The 23,341-nt window shown below is 41.4% G+C and overlaps 1 protein-coding gene across 3 annotated transcripts in view; it reads right to left on the bottom strand.

Moving 5' to 3' along the window:
* Positions 1-23,341, bottom strand: part of RFWD3 (ring finger and WD repeat domain 3) — a 53,027-nt gene that overhangs the window by 14,909 nt on the left and 14,777 nt on the right. For 2 of the 3 annotated variants that reach the window (XM_007477506.3, XM_056811582.1), the window contains exons 3-8: positions 18,753-18,979; positions 17,412-17,506; positions 17,112-17,318; positions 14,557-14,648; positions 10,876-10,990; positions 8,685-8,910 (exon numbers count right to left, since the gene is read on the bottom strand). In XM_007477506.3, the coding sequence (XP_007477568.2) occupies positions 8,685-8,910; positions 10,876-10,990; positions 14,557-14,648; positions 17,112-17,318; positions 17,412-17,506; positions 18,753-18,979 (962 nt within the window). Of the gene's footprint in view, positions 1-8,684; positions 8,911-10,875; positions 10,991-14,556; positions 14,649-17,111; positions 17,319-17,411; positions 17,507-18,752; positions 18,980-19,957; positions 20,123-23,341 lie in introns of those variants that run through there. The other variant, XM_056811586.1, reaches the window with a different exon arrangement.

Raw genomic sequence — 23,341 nt, 5'->3', positions numbered from 1 at the left:
TACTAAGCATCTACTACATTCCCAGTATGGAAAGCTTGGAATCAGACCAACTCCTAGATGCAGTTCAGACGAACTTCTCAAAACAAACAAAACAACCAACACAAGAACCACCCTTTTGATTCTTTGAACACCAATGTTGAGGAAGAGAATTCATGTTTCACCAAAGAAGAAGAATGACATGAGAGAAGCCAGAGAAACAAACAGCAATTTAGACTTTAGAAAGGCCCTGGAGTATGTCTGAGAAAGACTCCAAACAGAAATTACTTAGAAAAGAACATGCTGAAAAAACTGGAAAGCAGTCTGGCAGAAATGAGGCTTGGTTAGACCAACACCTTATACCATATGCTACAATATATTCTAAGTGGATAAGTGAAGTATTAAAAATCATATCATAAAAAATTAGAAGAGAAGAAGGTCATATGCCTCTCCTAGATAAGGGCAGATGTGTTGTAAAGCAAATAAAGGATAGAGGCAATTACAAAAACAGGTAACTGTTGTTACAGAAAATTGAAAAGCTTCTGCACAAAACCTGAATTTCTCTTAGGGAACAGTTAAATAGGAAAAGAAACCTTCATGTCACATTTCTCAGAAAAGTTTTGGTCTCCATGATATGTGGACAACTAATAGAAATGTAAGTTCAAAAAACATTTCCCAATATAAAAGGCAAATGATAAGTACAAACATATAAACAACCCTGAGATATCACCTCATGCCCAGCAAATTGGCAAAGATAACAAAGATGGGAACAATCAAGGGCACACTAATAGTGTCAGTGGAGCAATGAATTAGACCAAGTGTTCTGGAAAGCATTTTGAAATTATCAAGTGGCTAAATATTCATGTCTTTGATCTGTAGATTTTACTACTTCACCCCAAGGAGGTCTGTGAAACAAAGTCCTCACAGACACCAAAATATTTACAGCAGCACTTTTGGAGTAGTAAAAACCTAGAAAGGACATGGCTCATCCATTCAAGAATAGCAAACAAATTGTGATGCCTGACTGTGATGGATCAAGACTGCATTCTAAGAAATGATGGATGTGATGAAACAGAGAAAAATTCAGGAAAACCTACAGGAAAGGAGGTCAATTGAAGTAAGGCCAAGGAACCAACATCTGCAATGGTTACAACAATGTAAATAGAAAGATCCGCCCCCCCAAGATAATGGAGGGGCAATATTTTAAAATACCCAAGAACAAGCAGGGATGTAGAGACAAGATATGAGGAGATACCTCCCTCAACTTTTCAGAGAAATGGGATCCACTGGTGAAACACTGCACTTTTCCAAACTCTCTTTTTAAAAAAAAGATCTTTATCTTCTGTCATAGAATCAATGCTGTGTATTGGTTTCAATGAGGGTTAAGTGATTTGCCCAGGGTCATATAGCTCTGAAGTATCTGAGGCCAGACTTGAACTGAAGACCTTCTGGTTCCAGGTCTATACACTGAGCCACTTAGCTGCCCCTTGTTTTTAAACTCTTGATGTAATGATCAGTTTTGCTCATTTTTTCCTTTAAGAAAAAAAAAAATTCCTTGTTAAATGGAATGACTCTCTGGGAAAGGAAGGAGAGAGAACATAGGGAGAAATTTAGGCGACCTAAAAACTGTGTGTGTGTGTGTGTGTGTGTGTGTGTGTGTGTGTGTGTGTGTGTGTGTGTGACTCTCTCTCTCTAGTAATGGGGTAGCAAAATCCACCTAACCAAATTAAGAAAATAACAATTATGAACACCTATAATATGCTAAGAGTGTGGCAGTAGAAACTGTATTTGGGATAGTGATATTAAGGAAAACAGACATTAATTTTGTTTAGGGAACTGCCTGGGAACTAGCAGAAGAGAAGAAATGGAAGTATACAAACCCTAATTCGGGGGGTTTTGTAATTTGCATGGATGAGTTGATTTGGCAGTGAAAATCTCTAAAATGTCAACATGGAAGCAAATAAAGTCTTAATACAATATTTCTGTTGACATCATTGTTGCCTTAAATTCATAACTCACATTGATGATACACTGACTTATGGGCTCTTGTCATGAAGACATCCTATGGACCAATCTCACTCAATTCTGGAGGATCCAGCTAGAATATAGAATGTAAAAATCACACAATTAAGGTGATAATAAGAACTCTTAAGTTGAGGAGAATCTGAATTTCACCATCTCCTAGACTGTAAGCTTTTAGGGTAAGAACTTTGTCTTATATTTCTTTATATTTAGTCCCAGCCTCTAACATATCAGCCTACTAAATGTTCATTGATCTATTCTTGAGATTTCTAGTTAAGATGATGAGCTGAAAGGATCAAAGCTTTACATGCCTTTCAAAAGACAACAAAGGGAAATATCAAAGAGAAGAAAATTGGTTTAAAAAAAGAACACTAGAAAATTGAAATCAGCCAAAAAGAAAATGAGAAAAGTGAAGCGGCAGTTCAATAAAAAAAATACTGTAGAGCAATTAAACCAGCTAAATTACCAAAGCAATACCATACGGAAAAAGAAACAGTCATATTAAGATGGGTAAACAACATTAAAAGAAAATAGGCACAAATGAACACTGGAAAGAAAACCATAAGGATAAATAAATAATTTGAAGAAAGTAAAAGATGCAAAAACATTTGGGAGGAAATAATGATAACAATAACCAATATGGGTACTCTAAAAAAGAATCTCTCAACCCTAACAAAAATCCACAGAAACAATGAATAGGAGACATATTAGCTCAGAGAACAGAACTGTGTACCACACAGAAATTAGAAATAAAACAGTGAATAACTGAATAATCATACTTTTTGGATCCAAGATGGTTGATTAGGGGTAGTTACTCAGAGGAACTCTTCCAATGCTCCTTTCTAATACAACTTTAAAATACCCTAAATTAAACTTTGGAGTGGCAGTTGACAAAAGATCAGAGTGAGATACTACTATAGCCTAAGACAAATCAGGAGTTTGGTAGGTCTGTGACTCCAAGGTAAGGCCTGGCAGTGGTGGCGGCAACAACAGCTTTGGGAGCTCTCAGTTCAGGTACAGTAAGGGGGTAGAAAGGTCAGAGATTACAAAGGACCCTTTGCTGGCACCAGGTGAAGCTGGCATTATCATCTCTATGGTCCATAGGTTGTTTAGGGTTACTGTTCTAGGGCACAGAAGAGCACCGGTAGTTGGTCATAAGAGAGCATGAGATCTGGTCATAGTACCAAGACAAAGAAAAACACTAGTACTTGTGGCTAAAGGACAGAATGGGACAAAGTTATAGTTACAGGGCCAGGAGAAGCATTAACACCTGTGACTTCAGGGAAGTAGAGGATCTTCCTGGATAAGGACCAGAGTGCAGACCAGGAAAGAGCAATGACCACACATCTTCCCAGATCATACCACCTTGGAAGCACCAAAAACCTGGAGATGCTCACAACTGGCTACAAAAACAGCAGGATGAAAATGCCTAAAGCGTGGGATGGTGACTCTTCATCGCCAGGATGAGCAGAACCTAACTTTAACAAAAAGTAAAAAAAGCTAGAAAAATGAGAAAACAACAACAAAAAAAGAACCTGACCATAAAAAGTTACTATGGTGATAGGGAAGACCAAGACCCAAAGTCAGAAGAAGAGAACAATGTGAAAACAGTTAGGTATAAGCAAAGTGAAATGAGATGGATACAAGAAAATTTTGAAAAGAAAAAACTCCCAGGAATATTATAGCCAAATTCTAGAGCTCCCAGGTCAAGGAGAAAATATTTCAAGCATCTAGGGAAAAACAACATCATCATCTAAATATTGTGGAACCAGAGTTAGGATCACATGAGATTTAGCAGCTTCTATGGTAAAGGAGCAGAAATCTTGGAATATAATATTCTGGAAGGCAAAGGAGCTAGGATTACAACTAAGAATCACCTGCACAGTAAACTGGAATATAATCCTTCAGGGGAAAAATGTTTATTTAATAAATAAAGGGCTTTTAAGTATTCCTAAAGAAAAGAACAGAGCTGAGTAGAAAATTTGACATTCAAATACAAGACCCAAAAGGTAAAAATGAAAGAGAAATCATATTGGATTCATAGAAAAAGATTGTATGTGTAATTCCTGAGAACTTTCTCTCTCTCTGTCTCTCTCTCTGTCTCACTCAGAATGGGCTGAGTTTCCTAAGAAAATGGAAACAGAGCAGAATAGATTAGAAACCCAAATCCAAAAATATGTTGTTTGTTACAAGAGACAAACTTGAAATGAAAAGATATACACAGAGTTAAAGTAAGGAGATGCGACAAAATCTATTGTGCTTATGCTGAAGAAAAAAGCCAGGGATAGCAATCATGATCACAGACAAAGTAGAAACTAAAACAGAGCTAATTAAAGAGATAATCAGGAATTCCAGTTTGCTAAAAGATACCACAGACAAAGAAGTAATATAAAAGATTTTACAGCAAGTTTCTCTGACAAAGGCTCATTTCTCAAATATATAGTGTGAATTTTAGATTTACTCCACCCTGCTTAGTCTTTAGAATTTTAGCAATCAGGGGCAGCTGGATGGCTCAGTGGATTGAGAGCCAGGTCTGGAGACAGGAGGTCCTAGGTTCAAATTTGGCCTCAGGCACTTCCTAGCTGTTTGACCCTGGGCAAGTTACCTAACCCCCATTGCCTAGCCCTTACCTTTTGTCTTAGCATCCATAGTGTATTGGTTCCAAGCCAGAAGAACAATAAGAACTAGGCAGCTGGGGTTGTCCACTGAGCCACCCAGCTGCCCCTGGTTGCTAAAATTCTAAAGACTAAGCAGGGTAGAGTAAATCTAAAATTCACAATAGGGAATGGAGTAAAATTTATGAAAACAAGATGGAGGTAGTTAGGTGGCTTAGTAGAGTGAGAACCAAGCCCAGAAATAGGAAGTCTTGAGTTCAAATCTAGCCTCAGACACTTTTTCGCTATGTGACCCTAAGCACGTTACTTAACCCCATTGCCTAGCCCTTACTGCTCTTCTGCCTTAGAACCAGCATTGATTCTATGACGGAAGGTAAGGGTTAAAAAAAAAAGTGATTCCCTAATTGATAAATGGTCAAAGGACACAAACTGTTAGATTTCATTAGAAGTCAGTTATTAATGCTTTAAATCACTATTGATTAGAGAAATGCAAATTAAAACTCTGAGTTATCACTTCATATCTATCAAAAATAACAAATGCTGAAGGAGATAAGGGAAAGTAGATACACTGATAGACTATTGGTGGAATTATGAACTGATCCAACCATTCTGGAGAACAATTTGGAACGATGCCCAAGGGACTATGAAACTGTGCATACCCCTTGACCCAAAAATACCACTAATAGGTCTATACCCCTAAGAAATCAAAGAAAAAAGAAAAGGACACACATGTAGAGATGTATTTATAGCAGCTCTTTTTGTGGTGTCAAAGAATTAGAAACTGAGGGGATACCCAATAACTGGGGAATGGCAAACTGTGGTATATGATTCTGATGGAATATTACTGAGCTATAAGAAATGAGAAGAGGGATGGTTTCAGAAAAACTTTCAAAGACCTATATGAACTAATACAGAGAAATGGGGGCAGAACCAGATCATTGTACATAGTAATAGCAATATTGTAATGATTATTAACTGTGAATGACTTAGTTCCTCTGATCAATTATCCAAGATAATTCCAAAGGAATGATGAAAAAAAGAGAATTGATGAAATTTGAGTGCAAATTAAATTAGAAGAATATTAAATATATATATCATTCTCATTTTATTTTTCTTGTAATGTTGTTAATATAGTAATATGTTTTGTCTGATTTCACTTGTAGATGTATTTCACTTGTATATGATTTCACAGTATGATATCATACTGCTTGCCTTCTCAGTAAGGTGGTGGGGAGGGAGAAAACCTAGCATTCCAAAAAAAAAAAGATATTTAAAAAAATAAAAATTTTTTTTTCAGCTAGATGGTTCAGTGAATTGAAAGCCAAATCTAGAGATAGGAGGTCCTTGATTCAAATCGGGTCTCAGATATTTCTTAGCTGTGTGACTAGGCAAGTCACCTAACCCTAATACTGCTATTCTGCCTTAGAACCCATACAAAGTATTGATCCTAAGACAGATGGGGGGGGGGGAAGCAGGAGGGGGTTGTTGGGGGTGGGGGGAGTGTGGAAAAAGAGAGAGACAGAGAACAGGAAGGAGAGAAAATTGGAAAAAGAAAACCCAGAATAATAAAAAAAATAAACTGGACAAATGACAGACCTAGAGATGATAAGGCGATAATCTAGAGTTTACTGATTTCCATATCCCAGAAACTCTGGGAAAAAAGAATATGAACATCTTGCTTCAATGGAAAAAATAATTAGTAAAGTATAAACCAGAGGATTCATATGATTCTGACAAAGAAGAACCTAAGGTACAGCACTTCTTGACACATTCTAGTTAATTATTAACAATACAATAAAGGAAAAATTTTCAGAAATCACTTTTATAAAGGAACAATTGCCACCCCAGTGGCCTCCTTCCACTTTTGCCTCTTTCTTGACTCCATTATTTACGGAGGACTAGAGATAATGAAGAACTTGGGGCCATGAACCCACAATTAGATAAATCAAAATATAGTTACTTTTTTTTCCCTCAAACCCATACCTTCTGTCTTAGAACTAATACTAGGTATTGGTTCCAAGGCAGAAGAATGATAAGGGGTAGACAATGGGGGTCAAATGACTTGCCCAGGGTCACACAGCTAGGAAATATCTGGGGTTTGAACCTGGGACCTCCTGGCTTTGGGCCTGACTCTCAATTCACTGAGTCATCCAGCTGCCCCCTATAGTTACACTTTTTTGAAAGTATAAGCAACACTACAACCCTCACATATTAAAGAGAAACATAAACTCTTAAAGGAACTTTATGAAAAAGAATTAAGTCTTCTGAGCCAAAAGTATTTATAAAAGTTATACTTTTTTACATAAGTTTTTAAATTTTTAATTCTCAAATAGTTTTCCATGTTTACATGATTCATTTTCTTTCCCTCCCCTCTCTCAAAATTGATGAGCAATTCTACTGGGTTGTACAAATGTTATCATCTGATACCCATTTTCCATATTATTCATTTTTGCTATAGAGCAATTTTTGAAAGCCTAGACCTCAAATCACATACCCATATATAAATTTACATAAATATTTTAAAATTTAGTTTCCAAAGCCGTTGCTAACAAAATAGAGTAACACTCAAGAGTACTGGCTAACTCATGGACTGTTTGAGAATGGTAATTCAGAGAAAAAGAAATAAAAGGAAGAAGGGTGAAGTAAGGAATTAAAGAGAGAGAATGAGGGAGAAACCAAACCTAAAGTGAAGTTCTTGCCATTGATAAAGACTAAGTCCAAGTTAAAAAAAAAAATCATGCCTACTGATATAAGACAGAAAATTCATTTAGAGATTTTTGTTAAATTTAGTATAAGAATTTTCCTTCCTAGAGGCTAAATATAAAATAATCAAACTTTTCAAAAAGAAAGACAATCAGAGAACGGATTAAAAAATAAGAAATAACAACATGAAATTTAGAGGAGAAAGTGTAATATGCAGTTTGATAGGAGAAATATTTAAGTAGTTTCAAAATGAAAAGATGGTTTAACATTTGCTACTGTCAAATCAGGAAAAGCCAGAGTAGTGATAAAGAGAGCAGAGTGAAAAGAAAAACAATAAAATCAGACTATATTAAGGCTCTATATAAAATGGGTCAAAGCAAGGTTCACACAAGTCTTGTTGGTTCAAAACATGTCTGATATCTTCTCTTCATGTCCACAATAACTCTTTAGTTCAAGTCCTCAACCTTTTCTTCAGTTCTTGCAACTGTCTCCTGGCAGAATGTGGAGACAGAACTCCCCACTCCAGTTTACCATGGCTGCCACCAAAGCACAGATCTGACCAGGTAACCCCTACTCACTTAACTCCAGCAACTTTCTACTATATTTAGACTAAATTCCTGTTTAGATTCTGAAATACTCCACAACCCAGCCCTAGCTTCCCCTTCTGTCTGTTCCTTAGGCTCTCCATGATGTTATCACATATCTGACTTCATACAGGTTACCCCCATGATTGGGATGCCCTTGATCCTTTCCTCCCCTTCCCTTATTCTTTTGTTCCTTAAGATGCAGCCCAGCCTCCCTATTCTGACCCAAAGCCTTTCCGGATTGCCCCAGCTGCTTGTGCCCCACCCCTCCCCCTGCCAAGTGGCCTTCTTCATGTTGCTATTGATGTTGTTATAGCCTTCATTAGGAGGTCAGCCTCATTGTAAGAGAGATCGTTTCATTCTGTGTATTTGTATCCCCAAAGCCTAGCACATAGTAGATACTTGGTCAAACCATAATGGCATTTTTCTCTATCTCTCTATTGGGGAATGGCTGAACCATTGTGGCCTAGGAATAAAATGGGCTGCAGTGGGTCAAAATGATGGTTGTCATTCCCTGAAGCATGCAAAGCTGTGTCTTAACCAAAGCAGAATCGAGTAAGCCAGGCCATTGCCCTGGCCAGTCCCAGAGACCCTGCCCTCCACCCAGAGGATAAGGACCACTACGTCCAATGTAATGTTGGTTGGCTGCCTTGGCTGTTTTTCTTGTGATACTAGAGAAGATGTGAGGGAAGAGATGACAGAGTGTGAGGAAAGGAATATGAACTGAAAACCAGAACAAAAGGAATACTGATTCCCAAAGAGCCCAAGGTTTCAGGCTGCTTACCAGGAAGGAAGGTGGCCTGAGGAGAAGGCTGGGACACTACCAGACAGCTTAGGGCATCGCAGTACGCCATGATGCGGCACTTCCCTTCTTGTGATACTGTGAAGGCCTTCTGAAACTGGTACTTGTGCTGGTTCTGGCTGAGAGGCAGACAGTTCTGTAAACAAGCCTGTGAGATGCCAGGCTGAACAGAACCTGACCCATGTTGAGCCACAAGAACCTTCAGCTCCTGAGGAATCAACCATAAAAATACATGAAGAGTGCTCTGGAGTTTGCTATCTTCCCCATATACTGAAATTTCAGTGGATATTCTGGATGCATATGGTAAAAAACTGCACACAGTTTTAATTCTTTTGCTGCATTGAAATCTGGCTTAAAATGATACTGTGGAATTGAAGAGGATTCTCTTCACTTGCAGTTTGATAATCTTTTTAAAAGTCACACTAAAATTTAGGCAGTCACAAGATCCCCTCTGATGACTCTGATCTCTTTGAGATAATTCCTATATTTCATCCAACACTGCTGCTTTAGACTCAGAGGACCCAGCTCCAAATCCTTGGCCCTGCTTCTTACTAATCTTGGCCAAATCACTTCCCTTTGGGGATAGGCCTCAGCATTCTCATGGGTAACATAAGGGGAGTTTGACAGGTGTAAAAATTAAATTATGTTTCTAATAATAAAAATATTATATTTTATGAGGTTTATTAAGGCTTATTAGAAATCAAGGATACAAAATAAAAAACCACGTGCCCATGGTTGACTTCTGGGGTTTGAAGTCTAGGGTTCAAAATCTCCATTTATACATATGATAAGTTCAAAGATCCCTTCTAGCTAAGGCTGGCAACACACCATTTTCTGATTTCTCATGATCTCAAATTACATTTGTTAAACAACCAAACTTTGATGAGTCTTAAGTGGAAATATAATAGAGCAAATCAAAGAGACAATAAAAAATACATCAAAGGTAAAAGCTCTAAGAGTGTCAGAGTTGTGGCATATAGCTACTACAGTCCTCAGAAGCAAATTTATATCTATGAACACAAATTAATAAGGGGAAAAGAAAAGATTAGTGAACTGAACACATAACTAAAAAAGTTCAGAAAATCAAGTTAATAAACTCAAATCAGGCACAAGAGGAAATTATCAAATTAAAAAGGTGAAGTAAACAGAAAGATAAAAAAGTGAATTTAACAAAGATTAGTAAAATTGGTAAACCACTAGCTATTTCTAAAAAGAGATGCTCTAAAGTATAAATAAATACATATTTACTTCCTGAAAAAACAAAAAAAAAGAACAACAACCCAAAAAACCTCTGTTCTCTGTTAGATGCCTATCGGCACTCAACAGCCTCTTCAATATCCTGGTGGCTGTCCTAAAATATGGTATCAAGGCCTATTTTTCCAGTTAGGCCAAAAAGGATCTGGCAGTAAAACCCAGGGAGGCCAAACACTTTACCAAGTATGGTCAGTCCTGCCTCCAGACCCAATCACATCAGTCTCCCTTTCTCCCCTTCTACTACAACACCACCCAGTAAGAGGCTGCCACCCTCTCTACTGAAAAATACCACAATGGCCCTATTTGTTCTGCATCCAGCCTCTCTGACTTGGCTCTCCCTTCCCATCAACCTTCCAAGGACATGCCTCAGTGACCTCTAGGAGAAGATATAAATTGCTCTATATGTTTGCCATGGAAAGCTCTTGATATCCAGAACCAACTTGTATCAACAAATCCCCTCACACATTTAGCCCATGTGGTATTCTTCCTCTATGACATTTCATGCTTTATCCACTTGCCTTTGCCCTGGATGTACTTGGAATATTTCCTGTCTTTACTCCCACCCCTTAGAAAATCTCATTCACCCTTTTCAAAGCTCAGCTTAAATGTCACTCCTTTAAGCAGCTTTTCTTTTATTTCCTTAGTTGTTGATATGCCAGGGTCTGGCACATGGTTAAGTGCTTAATAAATGTTGACTGACTGATCCACCCCCCCCCCCCAATTACTTTGTATGCTGTATATATTTAACCTATGTACCTGCCTTCTCTCAGTAGACTATAAACTCCTTGAGGGCAGGACCCTAGCATTTCTGGCACTTAAGAAAAGCTGGTTAAGGTGAAGATTTCCTTCAGCCAGTAGAAAGATCCCTGTTTCATTCCTATTCCAAAAACACTGTGGGTTAATAGGATAAGACACATACCTGGACATGATTTCGAAGCTTGTTACATTCATCAGAAAGTACCTGCAGCTGGAGTCGGCACTGGGCTGATTCTAACTCGGCCTCCTTCCTCAGCATTTGCTCTTTGAGTAAGCAACTGCAAATAGAGAAGCCAGCACCAAGGGGCCATTAAGAAGGGATCCCTGTAGCACATGAGCTCCACCCCCACAGCACACTCCGCAAGCAATGGGATTGTCTATGTCCCACTAAAGGATGCTCCCCTGGTCTATCATACCACTTTCTAAAAGATGCTTGATGTCTGGTTTTATGCCAATTGTTTTCCCCCCTCAATCATCCTCCCTCTCTAATCATTAACTTCTTTCTCTACCCTTCCATCCTCTTAAACCAAATGTCCTATGTGTCTCCTCTTTCTCGAAACTTCTAGGCCAAGTTATCTACGCACTTCCCCTCCCCTTATTCACTCCTTATCCTTTTGCAAACTGACTTCCAAGTACATCACACCATTCAACTGAATCTGTTCTCTCCAAAGTTACCATGATTTCTCGAAAACAAATTCAGATGCCTTCTTGACCTCTCTGCTGCTTGATTGTGCTGACTGCTGGATACATTTTTCTCTCTGGGTTTTTGTGACACATCCTGGCTCTCCCTCCATCTGCCTGACGGCTCTTCAGCCTCCTTTGCTGTCTGATTACCCATGTCACACCTTACTATGGGTGCATCCCAGGTCTCTGGATTGGGCTGGGCTCTCTTTTTTCTGAATTCACATTCTTCCCTCATCAGCTCCTATGGGTTTAATGACCATTTTTAAGCAGATGACTCCTAGACACATAATCTCTAGTTCTAATCTCTCTTGACTCCAAGTCTCACATCACAAATTGCCTAATGGATATTTCAAAAGGATTTCCTGAAGACATCTCTACATCACCGGTCCAAAAAAATACCTCATTAGATGTTTCTCAAAACCCACCTGTCCTCTGAAGTTCTGTTGAGGGAACCTCCATTCTTCTAGTTTCCCAAGTTTATGATCTCTGCATTATCCTCAACATCTCACTCTCCTTCATCTTACATATCTAATCAGTCACTAAAACTTGCTATTTCTACCTCTCTAACATATATTAGATCTGACTTTTTTCTACTCACAACTTCAGGCCCTCATTCCCTCTTGGACTCTGCAGTGGTCTCCTAAATGGTCTCACCTCCAGCATGTCCTCCACACAGCTGCCAAAGTGATGTCTTAAGTGCAGAACCAATCAGGCTACTCCCCTACTTAAAAAACTCCAGTGGCTTCCAGTTGCAATAAAAGATGAACTCCTCAGAGCTCTTCTCATTCAGGTTATTCCCTGATCCTGCATGTTGTGATCTAAGCCTGTGCCTGTCTCAATGCCTTTGCACTATCTCTATCTCCCATCCCCCCCAATGCCCTTTGTCCAAAAATCCCTCTCTTCCTACTCCAGCCCTATCCCCTGTATGAAGTCTTCCCTGACTCTGCCCTGCTAATGCCTTCCCTCTTTTGAATTTAATGATACTATATTTTCATTTGTTCTCTTTGTCTTTATTCTGCAAATGTTTACACACACACACACACACACACACACACACACACACACACACACACACACAGGCACGTTTTCCCTATTAGAATACAAGTTCCCTGAAGCAGGAATTGTCTCCTTCTGTGTGTTTGTTATCTGTAGCACCTAGCAGAGTGCCTGGCACATAGCAGGTGCATCATCAGTGCTCACTGATTCATTGGCATACATGCCACCCCTTCTAGAATTGCTTTTTAAAACAAAGAAAAACGCTTAACAAATTACACATTCCACAATGGATTTCCACACATGCAACATTCTATATCAGAATACCTCTTCCTCTCTGAGGAGAAAGCAGATCAGAGAAGCTGCCTGTCAGAGGCTGGTCCCTATTATCTACAATTAGACAAGTACATAGAGCACATCAAAGAATGCTCTTCTGGGTTCTTTCATGGCATTTCAGAATCCCTCCCAACAGCTCGTTCTTCAGACATCATACTCCACAATATAACATATTCTAATTGAATCACTGAATTCAATGTGAACTCCCAAGCCATGAAAGAGAAAGTGCTTCAAGGAGATTATCATCCCAGGAGCTGTCATGCCCATCTCCATCCTCCATTCTGGGCCTGGACCATGCTCACCTGGGTCATTCGGGAAGAATAAGGGAAAAGGCAGCCCCTAGATTTCCACAGGGCTGCTGTAAGGGACATGCTGATCTGTACATGATGCATTTCCCACCACACTGTGCAAGCTCTTTGAGAGGAGACACCAGGTCCTCTCTGTCCTTGTACCCTTCCTGCCTGGGCATAGCACACAACTGGAATCCAAAGCATGCTTGTTGAATTGAACCACAGGGGTCCATCCACACTGAATTCTGAGTCCCTCATCAAGACCAAGAAAAGGACCCAGAAATTGTAATGTAGATTCAACTCAACAACAACTTCTTCAATTCCTAGTCGTGATGAGGTGCAGGCCTGGTGGGAAGGTGTAAGAACAAAAGGAAACCATCCCTGCACTCACAGAGCTCATGTTTTCTGGGGGGCACACAATACGGACATAGGGGACTGAGGGGGATCTAACACCCCAGGGCAGGGTGCAGGCTGGGCAAAGGCATGGAACAAGAGATGGGATGTTCATGGGAAGGTCCAGTTAGGAAAAGGCTGTGCATGGAGAGAAACAGTATAGAGTAAGACTGGAAAATGGGCAGAGGGAGGTGGACCAGAGAGGGCTTTCCATGCCAGGTTAGTTGTAAACTCCACATTAACGCAAAAGGGCAAAACTCCTCTGCCATGAGAGCTTTGTGTCAGTAGAGAAGGTGACTTCAGGCCATAGGACCTCCTCAATGAGGCTCTTCAAGTGAAGCTGGATGACCACATTTCTTGGGCTGGGTTATAGTGGAGATTTCCTTTTGGTCTGGATTGCACTAGTTGGTCACTGAGGACCGTCTTTCTCTTGGAGGGCACAGGGAGCCAGGGAAGATCTCCAGAGAGGGGCCTGGTATGTACAGATAGCAGTCAATAGCTAACGTTTACAGAGCACCTCCCATGCAGCCTAGCACTGGGACTGGAGAAAAGAGGCCAGAACAGGGAGGACAAAGGATGAAGTGGGAGTGGTGCATAGGGAGAGGGGGAGTTATGAGGGCTGTTATGTGCCTACAACACTTAAGACTTGACAACAGGCTGGATGGAGCGGAGGAGGTGGGGTCATGGGGGAAGTGTGAGTCTAGGGCTGTGAATCTGGTGAACAGAGGATGCTGTCATTGATAGAGGTAGAGGAAGGATGGGATCTGAGAGAAATGGGAAGAGTTCTGCTTTGTATGTACTGTCGGGGGTGAAGTGCTCACAAGACATCCTGGCAATGTGGTCCTGGAGATTAGGGCTGACTATATAGATTTGTGAGGAATTCCCTTAGAGGGAATTGTTGTTATTTTTTTGAACCTCACAGCAACCCTGGAATATTCACATTTTACAGAGGGGAAAACAGAGGCTTTGAGATGAAGTGACTTTGCTGGGGGCCACACAGCTAAATAAATCTCTGAGGGAGGATTTGAAGTCAGCTAACCCCCACCCATCCCCCATACAGCGCACTTACAACTGTGCCAGTTTGTTTTCTAAGAAAAGCCTGCAGGAAATCAAAGGTGAACATGACAAGCAGACCCCTTTCCTTCTACCTTTTCATGCGCTCCTGTTCACTGGTATCCAGGGCTTTTAGGGTTCGGGCATAGAGAACCACAATGTCTGAGCGTTTGGCTTTCTTGTTGCACTAAAGAGAATGAAGGAAAAGTGTTAATATTGTTAAAGGAAGGCTCCTTCCTGATCCACACCCAAACCACAGAATTAAGGATCCTGAATGCTTTAGAAAGCCACAAGTGGCACCTCACTAAGGCAGCATCTCCTTCAGGAACCCTAGAGGCCCCTCACTGATTTCTCCTATTGCCTTACAGATGTGGTACCACATGGGCTGGAGAACCAGACCGATTTAGAGCCCATACAGGGAACCAACTGCACATGATATGGCTAATTCCCTCCACCTAGATGATTCCCCAACCCTCACCCCTTGGCCTGGCTTCCATTGTTCCTCCACAAAGGTCCTACTCAAGGTCCTACTACAGAGACTTCCTTGTTTCTTCTCAAGCTTTGTGGGCTTAGGCTGACCATCTGTTACCTCACACTCTTGTTACCCACCATTCTTCTCTGGTCACAGTTAAGGATCACAGGATCTCCCATGCAGAAATGGAGCCTCTATTAGAGGCCAGAGACTGCCTTATCCAGGGTCATGTGGTTAGTGACAAGAGGCAGGGCTTGAATCTGGGTCTCTCTGACTCCAAGACCTTCCATTTATTTCCCATTTATTTTATTCTACTCAAAGGTAAGTCATTGTCAGGAATATCCTGCAGCCCAGCATCACCCACTACAGCTCTCCACTCTCTTCTGGATCACTTGAAGTTGGGATGCTTCCAAAATGATAGTATCAGTTACTAATGGTCAGCAGTAGCTAACAGGCTCACTTACTGCCCTGAGGGAGGCTAGCTGGTCCTTGGCACAATATCTGGTCACTGAAATGGAGCTAAAGCCTTTTCTAGTTTGGCATTAACTGGCAGAATTTGGCTTCCAAGAATGCAAAGTCACCTCTAGGCCAAGATGAACCACTGGACAATGGTATTTGTGGAAGAAAATAATCTTCACCAGCAGCAGTTACCTGGAGTCTGTCCACTTCCTTCAGAAACATTTGAATGACTATTTTTCAATTTAAATGATATCTTCTGTAATCCTGTGTATTCTCTTTTATGCAATGACTGACATTATTGTGACAAAGGGTCCACAGGCTTCAGCAGACTGCCAAAGATGTCTAGGACACAAACCCAGTGAAGAAGCCCTTGTCTAAAACTGATGCAGAAATGTCTAATTCAATGCAACAAACATTTTCATGCCTGCTACAAGGCAGGGAGAGAGGAAGTTCCAGGAAGACTCTGAGCTATCTTACATCCTCTGGCTGGGATCACTATGAGGCTGAGAAAGATGGCAGTACATTTGGAGGAGTTGTGAATTTAGAGAGAAAGATGATGGGCTTAGTACTGGATATACTAAGTTTGAAGAGTCAATGGGACCATCAGGTGCAGAAGAAAGCTGGTGATGTGAGGATGGAGTTCAGGAGAAAATATTAGGGCTAGGTACATAATTTAGATAGCCAAACCCATGAGAATGAATGAAATCACCAAGTGTAAGATGAAAAGTGGTCCCAGGTCAGAGCTCTTGGGGCCTACTTCTAAGGAGTAGGAGAGAAAGGGCAATCCAACAAAGAAGACTTAAGAAATAGTTGGAAAAGTGGATGAGAGCAATGTCCTGAAAGCCAAGAAATGAGAATGGGGGGAATGAGGAGGCATTCTGTACAGTGTCAAAAGCTAAAGACAGATAAAGGAATGTGATGATTGAAAAAGGGCTATCAGGTTTAAGTAATGTAGATTACTGGAAACCCTTTGTGAGGTTTGCATAAATGAAAACCAGATTGTAAGGGAAAGATTAAAAATGAGGGGTTGGTAAAGCTGCGGAGGCAGCAAGGATAGACAACTCTTTTTAGGAATCTAAAAAGGATTTAAAAGGAAAGATGACTGCTAGAAAGGATGACAGGAACAGCCTGAGAATGTGTGTGTAGGCAGTAGGGAATGAACCAGGAGATGGGGAGAGACTAAGCATGAGAGACAATGTGGAAGTTGCAATCTGTAAAAGAAAACAGGAGAGGACAGAATCAAGGCCTTGTGTCAAGGGGCTTGGCTAAAAGAAAGCTGGTGATGAGAGGATGGAATTCATCCTCCTTCAGAACCTGGAGCAGAGGAGGTTTGAGGAGCAGGGGCAGAGTTGACGAAGGTCATAACAGGTAATTCCCTGTCAACTAGGAGGCAAGAATGCCTGAAAGAGACACTTTGAAGCAGCTTCTGTGGAGAACGTGATCCAAGGACAATCCAAGAAGCAAAGACCAACATCCACTCCTCCAGAGCTCAAGCACAGGGAAGATGAGGCTTGTTCAGCACACAAGGGAAGTAAGAATGGCTTGTGCACTCACTGTTGGCATGGTGTGTGTGTGACCTTTGGAGTTGCCTATGGGGCCTCCTGGAGGTTGTCTTCACATAGGGCTCATAGGCAACTGCTTGACTAACCCTGACACCCCTTTCCCCAACCAAAGGACACAGTCTTTAACATCTGTACATCAGGAAACTAGAGTACATACCTGGGGACATTTCCCAGCTTGTCCTCTGAGCCACTTGGAGATGCACTTGTACCCAAAGAGATGCCCACACCGCAGTGCGGAGAGGCGGTGGTCTCCAGCACTGGTCCACTGCTCAAAGCAGATGGCGCAAGTGTCTCCTTCTTCTTCATCTGAGGGACCTGTGGTAGATGTGGCTGGTGGAGGGAGTGGTTCAGGCTTCACTGGAGACTGTTGAAGGGAAGCCCAGGCATGTTCTGGTTAGGCAGCTGAGTGCATTAGCCTCCTAGTTTGCTCTTTTGAAAGACAAAGTGGATCTGTTACCTGTTGGAGGGGGACCTCTGCTTCAGAAGCAGGAGTGGCTTCCTGCTGGGCTGAAGGATCTTCTGGAAGAGTCTCTGCAGAATCCTCTCCAGAAACTACAGGCCAGGCACAGAAAAGAAATCACTGACACAAAGGCCTAGCCATATATATGGGCTGGTAGATTCAAATTTCATCTTTTATAAGTCTGAAGATGGCTCTCATCAGTTGGGGGTCTTGCTGCTTCTCCCTCTACAACATCTACATCTGACCCTTCTCTTTGCTGCCTGAGTTGAGGGCTTCCTGACCTCCCCACATTGGGTTATTTCCTCTTCAGATTGCCAAAATCCTCAATGTTGGATAGGACTATGTGACTGCCTAGCTCAATAAACCTACATCAAGGATCTATTTGGCTTTTAGAGCCCTTCCCAAGCTGGTTACAACAGACCCCTCAGCCTCACAGAGCATGACCTCCACTGCCATACTTTGTGACCCAGAAAGACTGGCTGGTTCCCTTTCCCTAACCCCTGACCCCATCTCCACACTTCCAAACTGCCCATCTTGTATTGTTTGTTTTTAAACCCTTACCTTCTTTCTTATCATCAAAGTGGCATGGGCTAGGCAATGAGGGTTAGGTGACTTGTCCAGGATGAGACCAGATTTGAACTCAGATGCTCCTGACTCCAGGCCTTCTTCTCTATCCACTGTGCTACCTGGCTGCCCCTATCCTATATTCTTTTAACACCCTTCTTCCTTCAACTCCACCTGGAAGTTTTTCTTCTTATAAGACACAGTTAAAATCCTTTATATGGAAGCCTCATCCCTCCATGCTACTCTGTACTAAGCCTTGGTTTCTTCTCTTTATGAATGTTTATGTATGTGTATGTGTATTGACAGGCTTGTAAGACTTTCCCAGTAGAATGTTAGGATCTTGAGAATAGGGATTGCTTCATTCTTTGTGTTTGCATTAATAAAGCTTGCTGAATTTAATGAAAGGATAGATAACCAGGAGCCAAAACTAACTGAGCAGCATTTTGATCTTAACAGACAATCCCGTCAAAAACAATCCAGAAGCCCAGAAAAGATTCTGAATTGGTCTAGGATGGTGCAATGAAGTATCATCTTTAGCTCTTAAAAGCAGAACATCAGAAGGGACAGCTGAATTCCATTAAGTCGCCCTGCTGTAAATACGACATACCTGGGGCCAAATCAAGTCCTCCATGTACCTGGTAATGTCTAACATAGTTCTCGCTCACTGTAATATGGAAAGCTTCCATCCAAGTATGGAGAAGACCCAGCTTGGACCTTAGCATAGGCAGGAGCCAGGCTGTTGCCCACCCATGTCCAAATGTGGAGAGTGCTCACCTCCAAGACCAATATCTGGGTCTGGGTCCTCATCCTGGATGTCCACCTCCTCCTCCTCTTCACTGGAAGTGTTACTCTCTGTATCGGAGCCACTCGACACATGGATATCTTCAGAGCCAGGGTCATCGTCATCGTCGTTGTCGTCATCAGTGGGGTTAGGTGGGTCTGCTGGTAGGAGGGGTTGTGTCCTGTTGACCCGAAAGTAGGCGTCCAAGGGTGCCCTTGATCTGCACAGAAAAAAAACCACATTACACCATGACTCTTGTCCTGTCTGGATGTTCAGATGAAGCCTCAATATTGTCAATAGCTAAGGAGTGTGTCAATGTTCCCTTCACAGAGTTGAAAATGGGTCAGTGCAAGTGGACTGAGCCAGATCTGCACAGGTTCATCTCCTGGGAGGCGGGGACTGACTGGGTGGGGACTTACTGGCAGCTTAGCTATTATCCCTGAGGTCACTGGCCATATATCCACAATGCACCTTAGCCTGGGGGAAGGTGGGGAGAAGATGGAAAGTGTCCAGGTGTTTCCTGTCTCTTTTCTGCCCTTCTGCTTGAGCAACCCAGGCTAAAATTGTTCAGGATGTGAGCAGAAAAGCTCCTATCAGTCAGGCCCATGAAATACTTCAATTTGAAAAAAAATTTTTTACATTCTTTTTTCCAAAGTGCTTTGAACACTCTATAATGACTAACTAGGTATGTCTTAAAAAGTGTTATTATTAGAAAGTGACCCACTTTTAGCTAATAGCTGCCTTTATGTCTTTGAGTTAAATTTGGAATTCCCTAGATGAACTTTTAGAGGATTTGCAATCGAAAATTTTTTCACAACTTGCCTGCTTCTAACAGAAAACTAGGAGTTTCTAAGCACCTAATAAAATAGTTGAGCTAATTCACAGGGTTTATTTCTATTCAATTCTATTCTATTCAAGTTTATATCTATTCAAGAACCATAAGAGGAAAAGTGAATCATTCCTAGAAAAACTCATAACAGACAGAAAGATGGACACACACACACACATTAAATAGAGCTTTTCATCTATCAAAATCTTAAACATCTTTACCAGCTTCCAATAAATCCTTCAAATTTTAAAGTTAGGAATAGACATATGTTACACAGGCAATAAAATGGTGAATCTGAGCACATGTGAAGAATTGTAGGCTGTAGTCAATAAATTAACATAACATTAACCTGATATGTTAACTACATACTTAATGGTTTGTTGGGCCATCTGAGTGTATGACAACTGGACATAAATAGTGAGCAGGTCAAATTGGCACCTGCAGGATAAGGAGAAAGGAGAGCAAGAAAATGCTTTGAGATTTCTTCTCATGAGATCTCACTCTTTAACCCAGATGATTCAAGTGTCTGGATCAGAGAGCATGCTCTCTGACCCAGCACCCTGAGGGAAAGTATGAAAGAATCAGTTTCTTGCTGGAAGTCAGAGGCTCCAACTGCCTTTCCTGGGAATATTCCGTTTTGGAATCTTCACCTTGACAACTTAGGTCCTTTACTCTTGTGTTGCAAGCTTAGCTTGTCTTGTAAATCCTCTCTTTCTTCATGCCTCTTCCACATTAGACAATACAAGACTGCTAGAATCTCCTTAGAACCCAGGGGCAGATATTGAAGCCAAACTTGCCCCTGACCCCTCAACCATCAAGGATCACAAGAGGAAGGGACTCTAAGAACATGGGGAGGCCTTCAAACATTCCTTTTCCCACCCAGAGCCTGGTTAAATTGAGCAAACCAGGGCAGTATATGATACTTAAGCTAGCTCCTCTCCTTACCAACCACAACTATACCAACTTAGACGAACAACCAAACACCTTTAGGAAGGTTAAGAAAAAAAACAACCCATTATTTACATTTTATAGTAGATGGGTTTAATCAGATTGCTTCTGGAGTGAAGATATATTTAAAAAAAGGGGGGGTGGGGTTTTGAAGGAAAGACTGGATAATTTTAGACATTGAGGGGAAGGAAGAGGTAAAAGTTTGGAAGAAGGTGCAAAAAAAATGTCATGAGAATTCTGCCTATAACCTCTACTCTGTCTTCTTCAAGAAAAGCTGTCATTTCAATATTTTGCCTTTGCTGGAGTGGCGATTTAGTCGCTGTACATAGCTAGCTCCTCCATGATGATTTAGAAACTTACAGTAGGATGGGCTTTTGAGCCCATGGAAGCCCAGCATGGTGCCACACACAGGGATCATGAACGCCATGAGCAGCCAAGCCAAAATACCACTCAAGCAAGCAGGCTCAAAGCACCAGTTCTACCCACGAGCCATTTAGCAGCTTGAAAGCAGCAACCATAGCCCAGCCTTAGCCAGGGGCTAGGACAGAAAATGAAAGCTATGCCAACAAGGGGAACTTAAACAGGAGGCAAGTAATCTAGAAACTTACCCTGCTGTCATACTGAATCCCAGAACTGTTAAAGAAATTAAGGAATTACCTCAGAGGCCCAGAAGCTCTTGGGGTAGTCTTCTAGGAAATGAAAAGCAGTGAGTGGAAAAAGTACCCACTTTTTGGGCAGTGCCCTGTGCCCATCTAGGTCCATAAATTATCCCTCTGACTTTCAAACTAGTATTAGGATAATTGGATTTATTAGGAAATAAGGTTAGTTATAAGAAGTTATAAGAAACTCTCCAGCTCATAGAACGAGGTTTTGAAGAGATTACCTTAAGACCAAACTAGAATTTTCATGGAGGTTCCATGATACTCTGATGGGAATGTTGGAAGTTAACGGCTCTCTTGGGTTTGACCTCGCAAGAGAAAGGAGGCGAAGGATTTTCCTCTGTGTGTCTATGGAGGATTTCTGGTGACAGTTGATTTGAAAACATCTTGTGAATGGATAAAGATTTGAAGGAGAAAACTGACAGAGTAGGAGAAAACTCAGGTGTTTTCCTGGTGTGACCAGAGGGGGCAAAAGAGAACTTTATCCTGTCAGTGTATTGAGCTTGGAGACTGGAGTGAGAGACTGAGAAGCTGAATTGATTTTAAGATAAATATAAAATTACTTATAATTAGATTAGATTGTTAGAAATTTATATTTAAGCTGGATTTAAGGAGATTAGCGTAGGCTTGGGTTTCCCAGGCAGAAGGCACTTCTTGCGAAGTTTTTAGTGGCTTTTTTTGAGAATTAGTTAGAAAGTTTTAGTATAGGAATAATATTTATAAAACACCTTTCTTCTTCTTTGTTCTTTTCCTTGAACTTTATAATTACAATTAAATAGGATTTTTTATATATCCAGTCTCTAGTTGATTTTTCAACTACCAAGCTCAGCCATCTTTTCAACTGTCAATTACAGGATCACCTCTACCCAAAAGTCTGTCTATAACCACCAACCACTAGTGGCAAATTACAATAGAATTCAATATCTAGGGTTAATATTATACCAAAATTACACTAGTCAGCATTCAATAGGGTTGAAAAAATCCCAAAGCCAGAGATCAACAGGCTTTCCCTGGTGAAGAGGCTCTCAGCTGCAGCCCTACTTCTATGGGCCATGGAGCAAGTTACAAACTTTTTCTATCTCTACTTCCTAATCTGTAAAACAGGGAGAACAGAGAGCTCATGGGCTTATGCCTACACATGACCTCACCATTTGATAGGAGGCTAAGACAGTAATCTCCCAAAGAGCCCCCTGACAGGCAAAGACAGCAGTCTCCCAAGGAGCCTCCTGACAGACAGGGATGTCTTAAAAAAAGGAGGGCTCAGCCTAGTCCCCTCCACTCTAGATCTCAGGGACCTTATTTGAGGTTCCATCCAATGTTCAGTTTAAATCTTGGGAAGAACAGAAGGATCTATAATCTATGGCATACCCCCTCCAGCCACGAAAACCACAATGTGACCTCTTCTCTTTTGCCAAGCCCCTCCCATGTCCCCCATCACTTCTACACATGCCCTATTGACCTTACATTTCCTTTTCTTCCTATCCACTGGCTCCTGATGTCTACAAGCACAAGCAAATCTTCACAATCCTTAAACCTTTGCTTAAATTTATTGGCCCCTCATTTGATCATCCCACATACCTTCGCTTTCACAAATTCCTAGAAAAAGTGACCTGCATGTGTTACCTCCACCTCCTAATTCCTTAACTGCTGATACCACACCCCAGCTGAACCTCTCTAAGGACACTCACAATCTCAACTGCTAAATCCAGTGACCTTCGCTGTCTCCCTCCTCATTGGTCTGTAGCTGGGACCCTGATCATCAGCCCTTGCAGACCCTCTCTCCATCCTGGGTGTTCATGACAATGCCTTCTTCATTCCTTTCCCATTTGGCTAAATGCTCCATCTCTACTGCCTTTGCTGGGTCGCACTCATGCCCCACCATCTGAGAGTGGGAGTGGGAGTGGGAATGGGAGTGTGTGTGTGTAAACAATAGTTCTCTCCTCACAACACTCTGCGATCTCAGTTTTTCCAGATTCAGTTGTCATTTCTATGTAGATGGCATAGGCAGCTAGCTAGGTGGCATACTGCATAGAGCACTGGGTCTGGAGTCAGGAAGATTCATCTTCCCAAGTTCAAATCTGGCTGCAAACACTTTCTAGCTGTGTGACCCTGGGCAAGGGGCATCATTCTGTTTGCCTCAATTTCC

This window comes from Monodelphis domestica, chromosome 1, assembly GCF_027887165.1.
Source record: "Monodelphis domestica isolate mMonDom1 chromosome 1, mMonDom1.pri, whole genome shotgun sequence".
NCBI classification, from domain to species: Eukaryota; Metazoa; Chordata; class Mammalia; order Didelphimorphia; family Didelphidae; genus Monodelphis; species Monodelphis domestica.
Note: the sequence above shows the minus strand (reverse complement) of the source record. Positions and strands in the feature narration are given on the sequence as shown.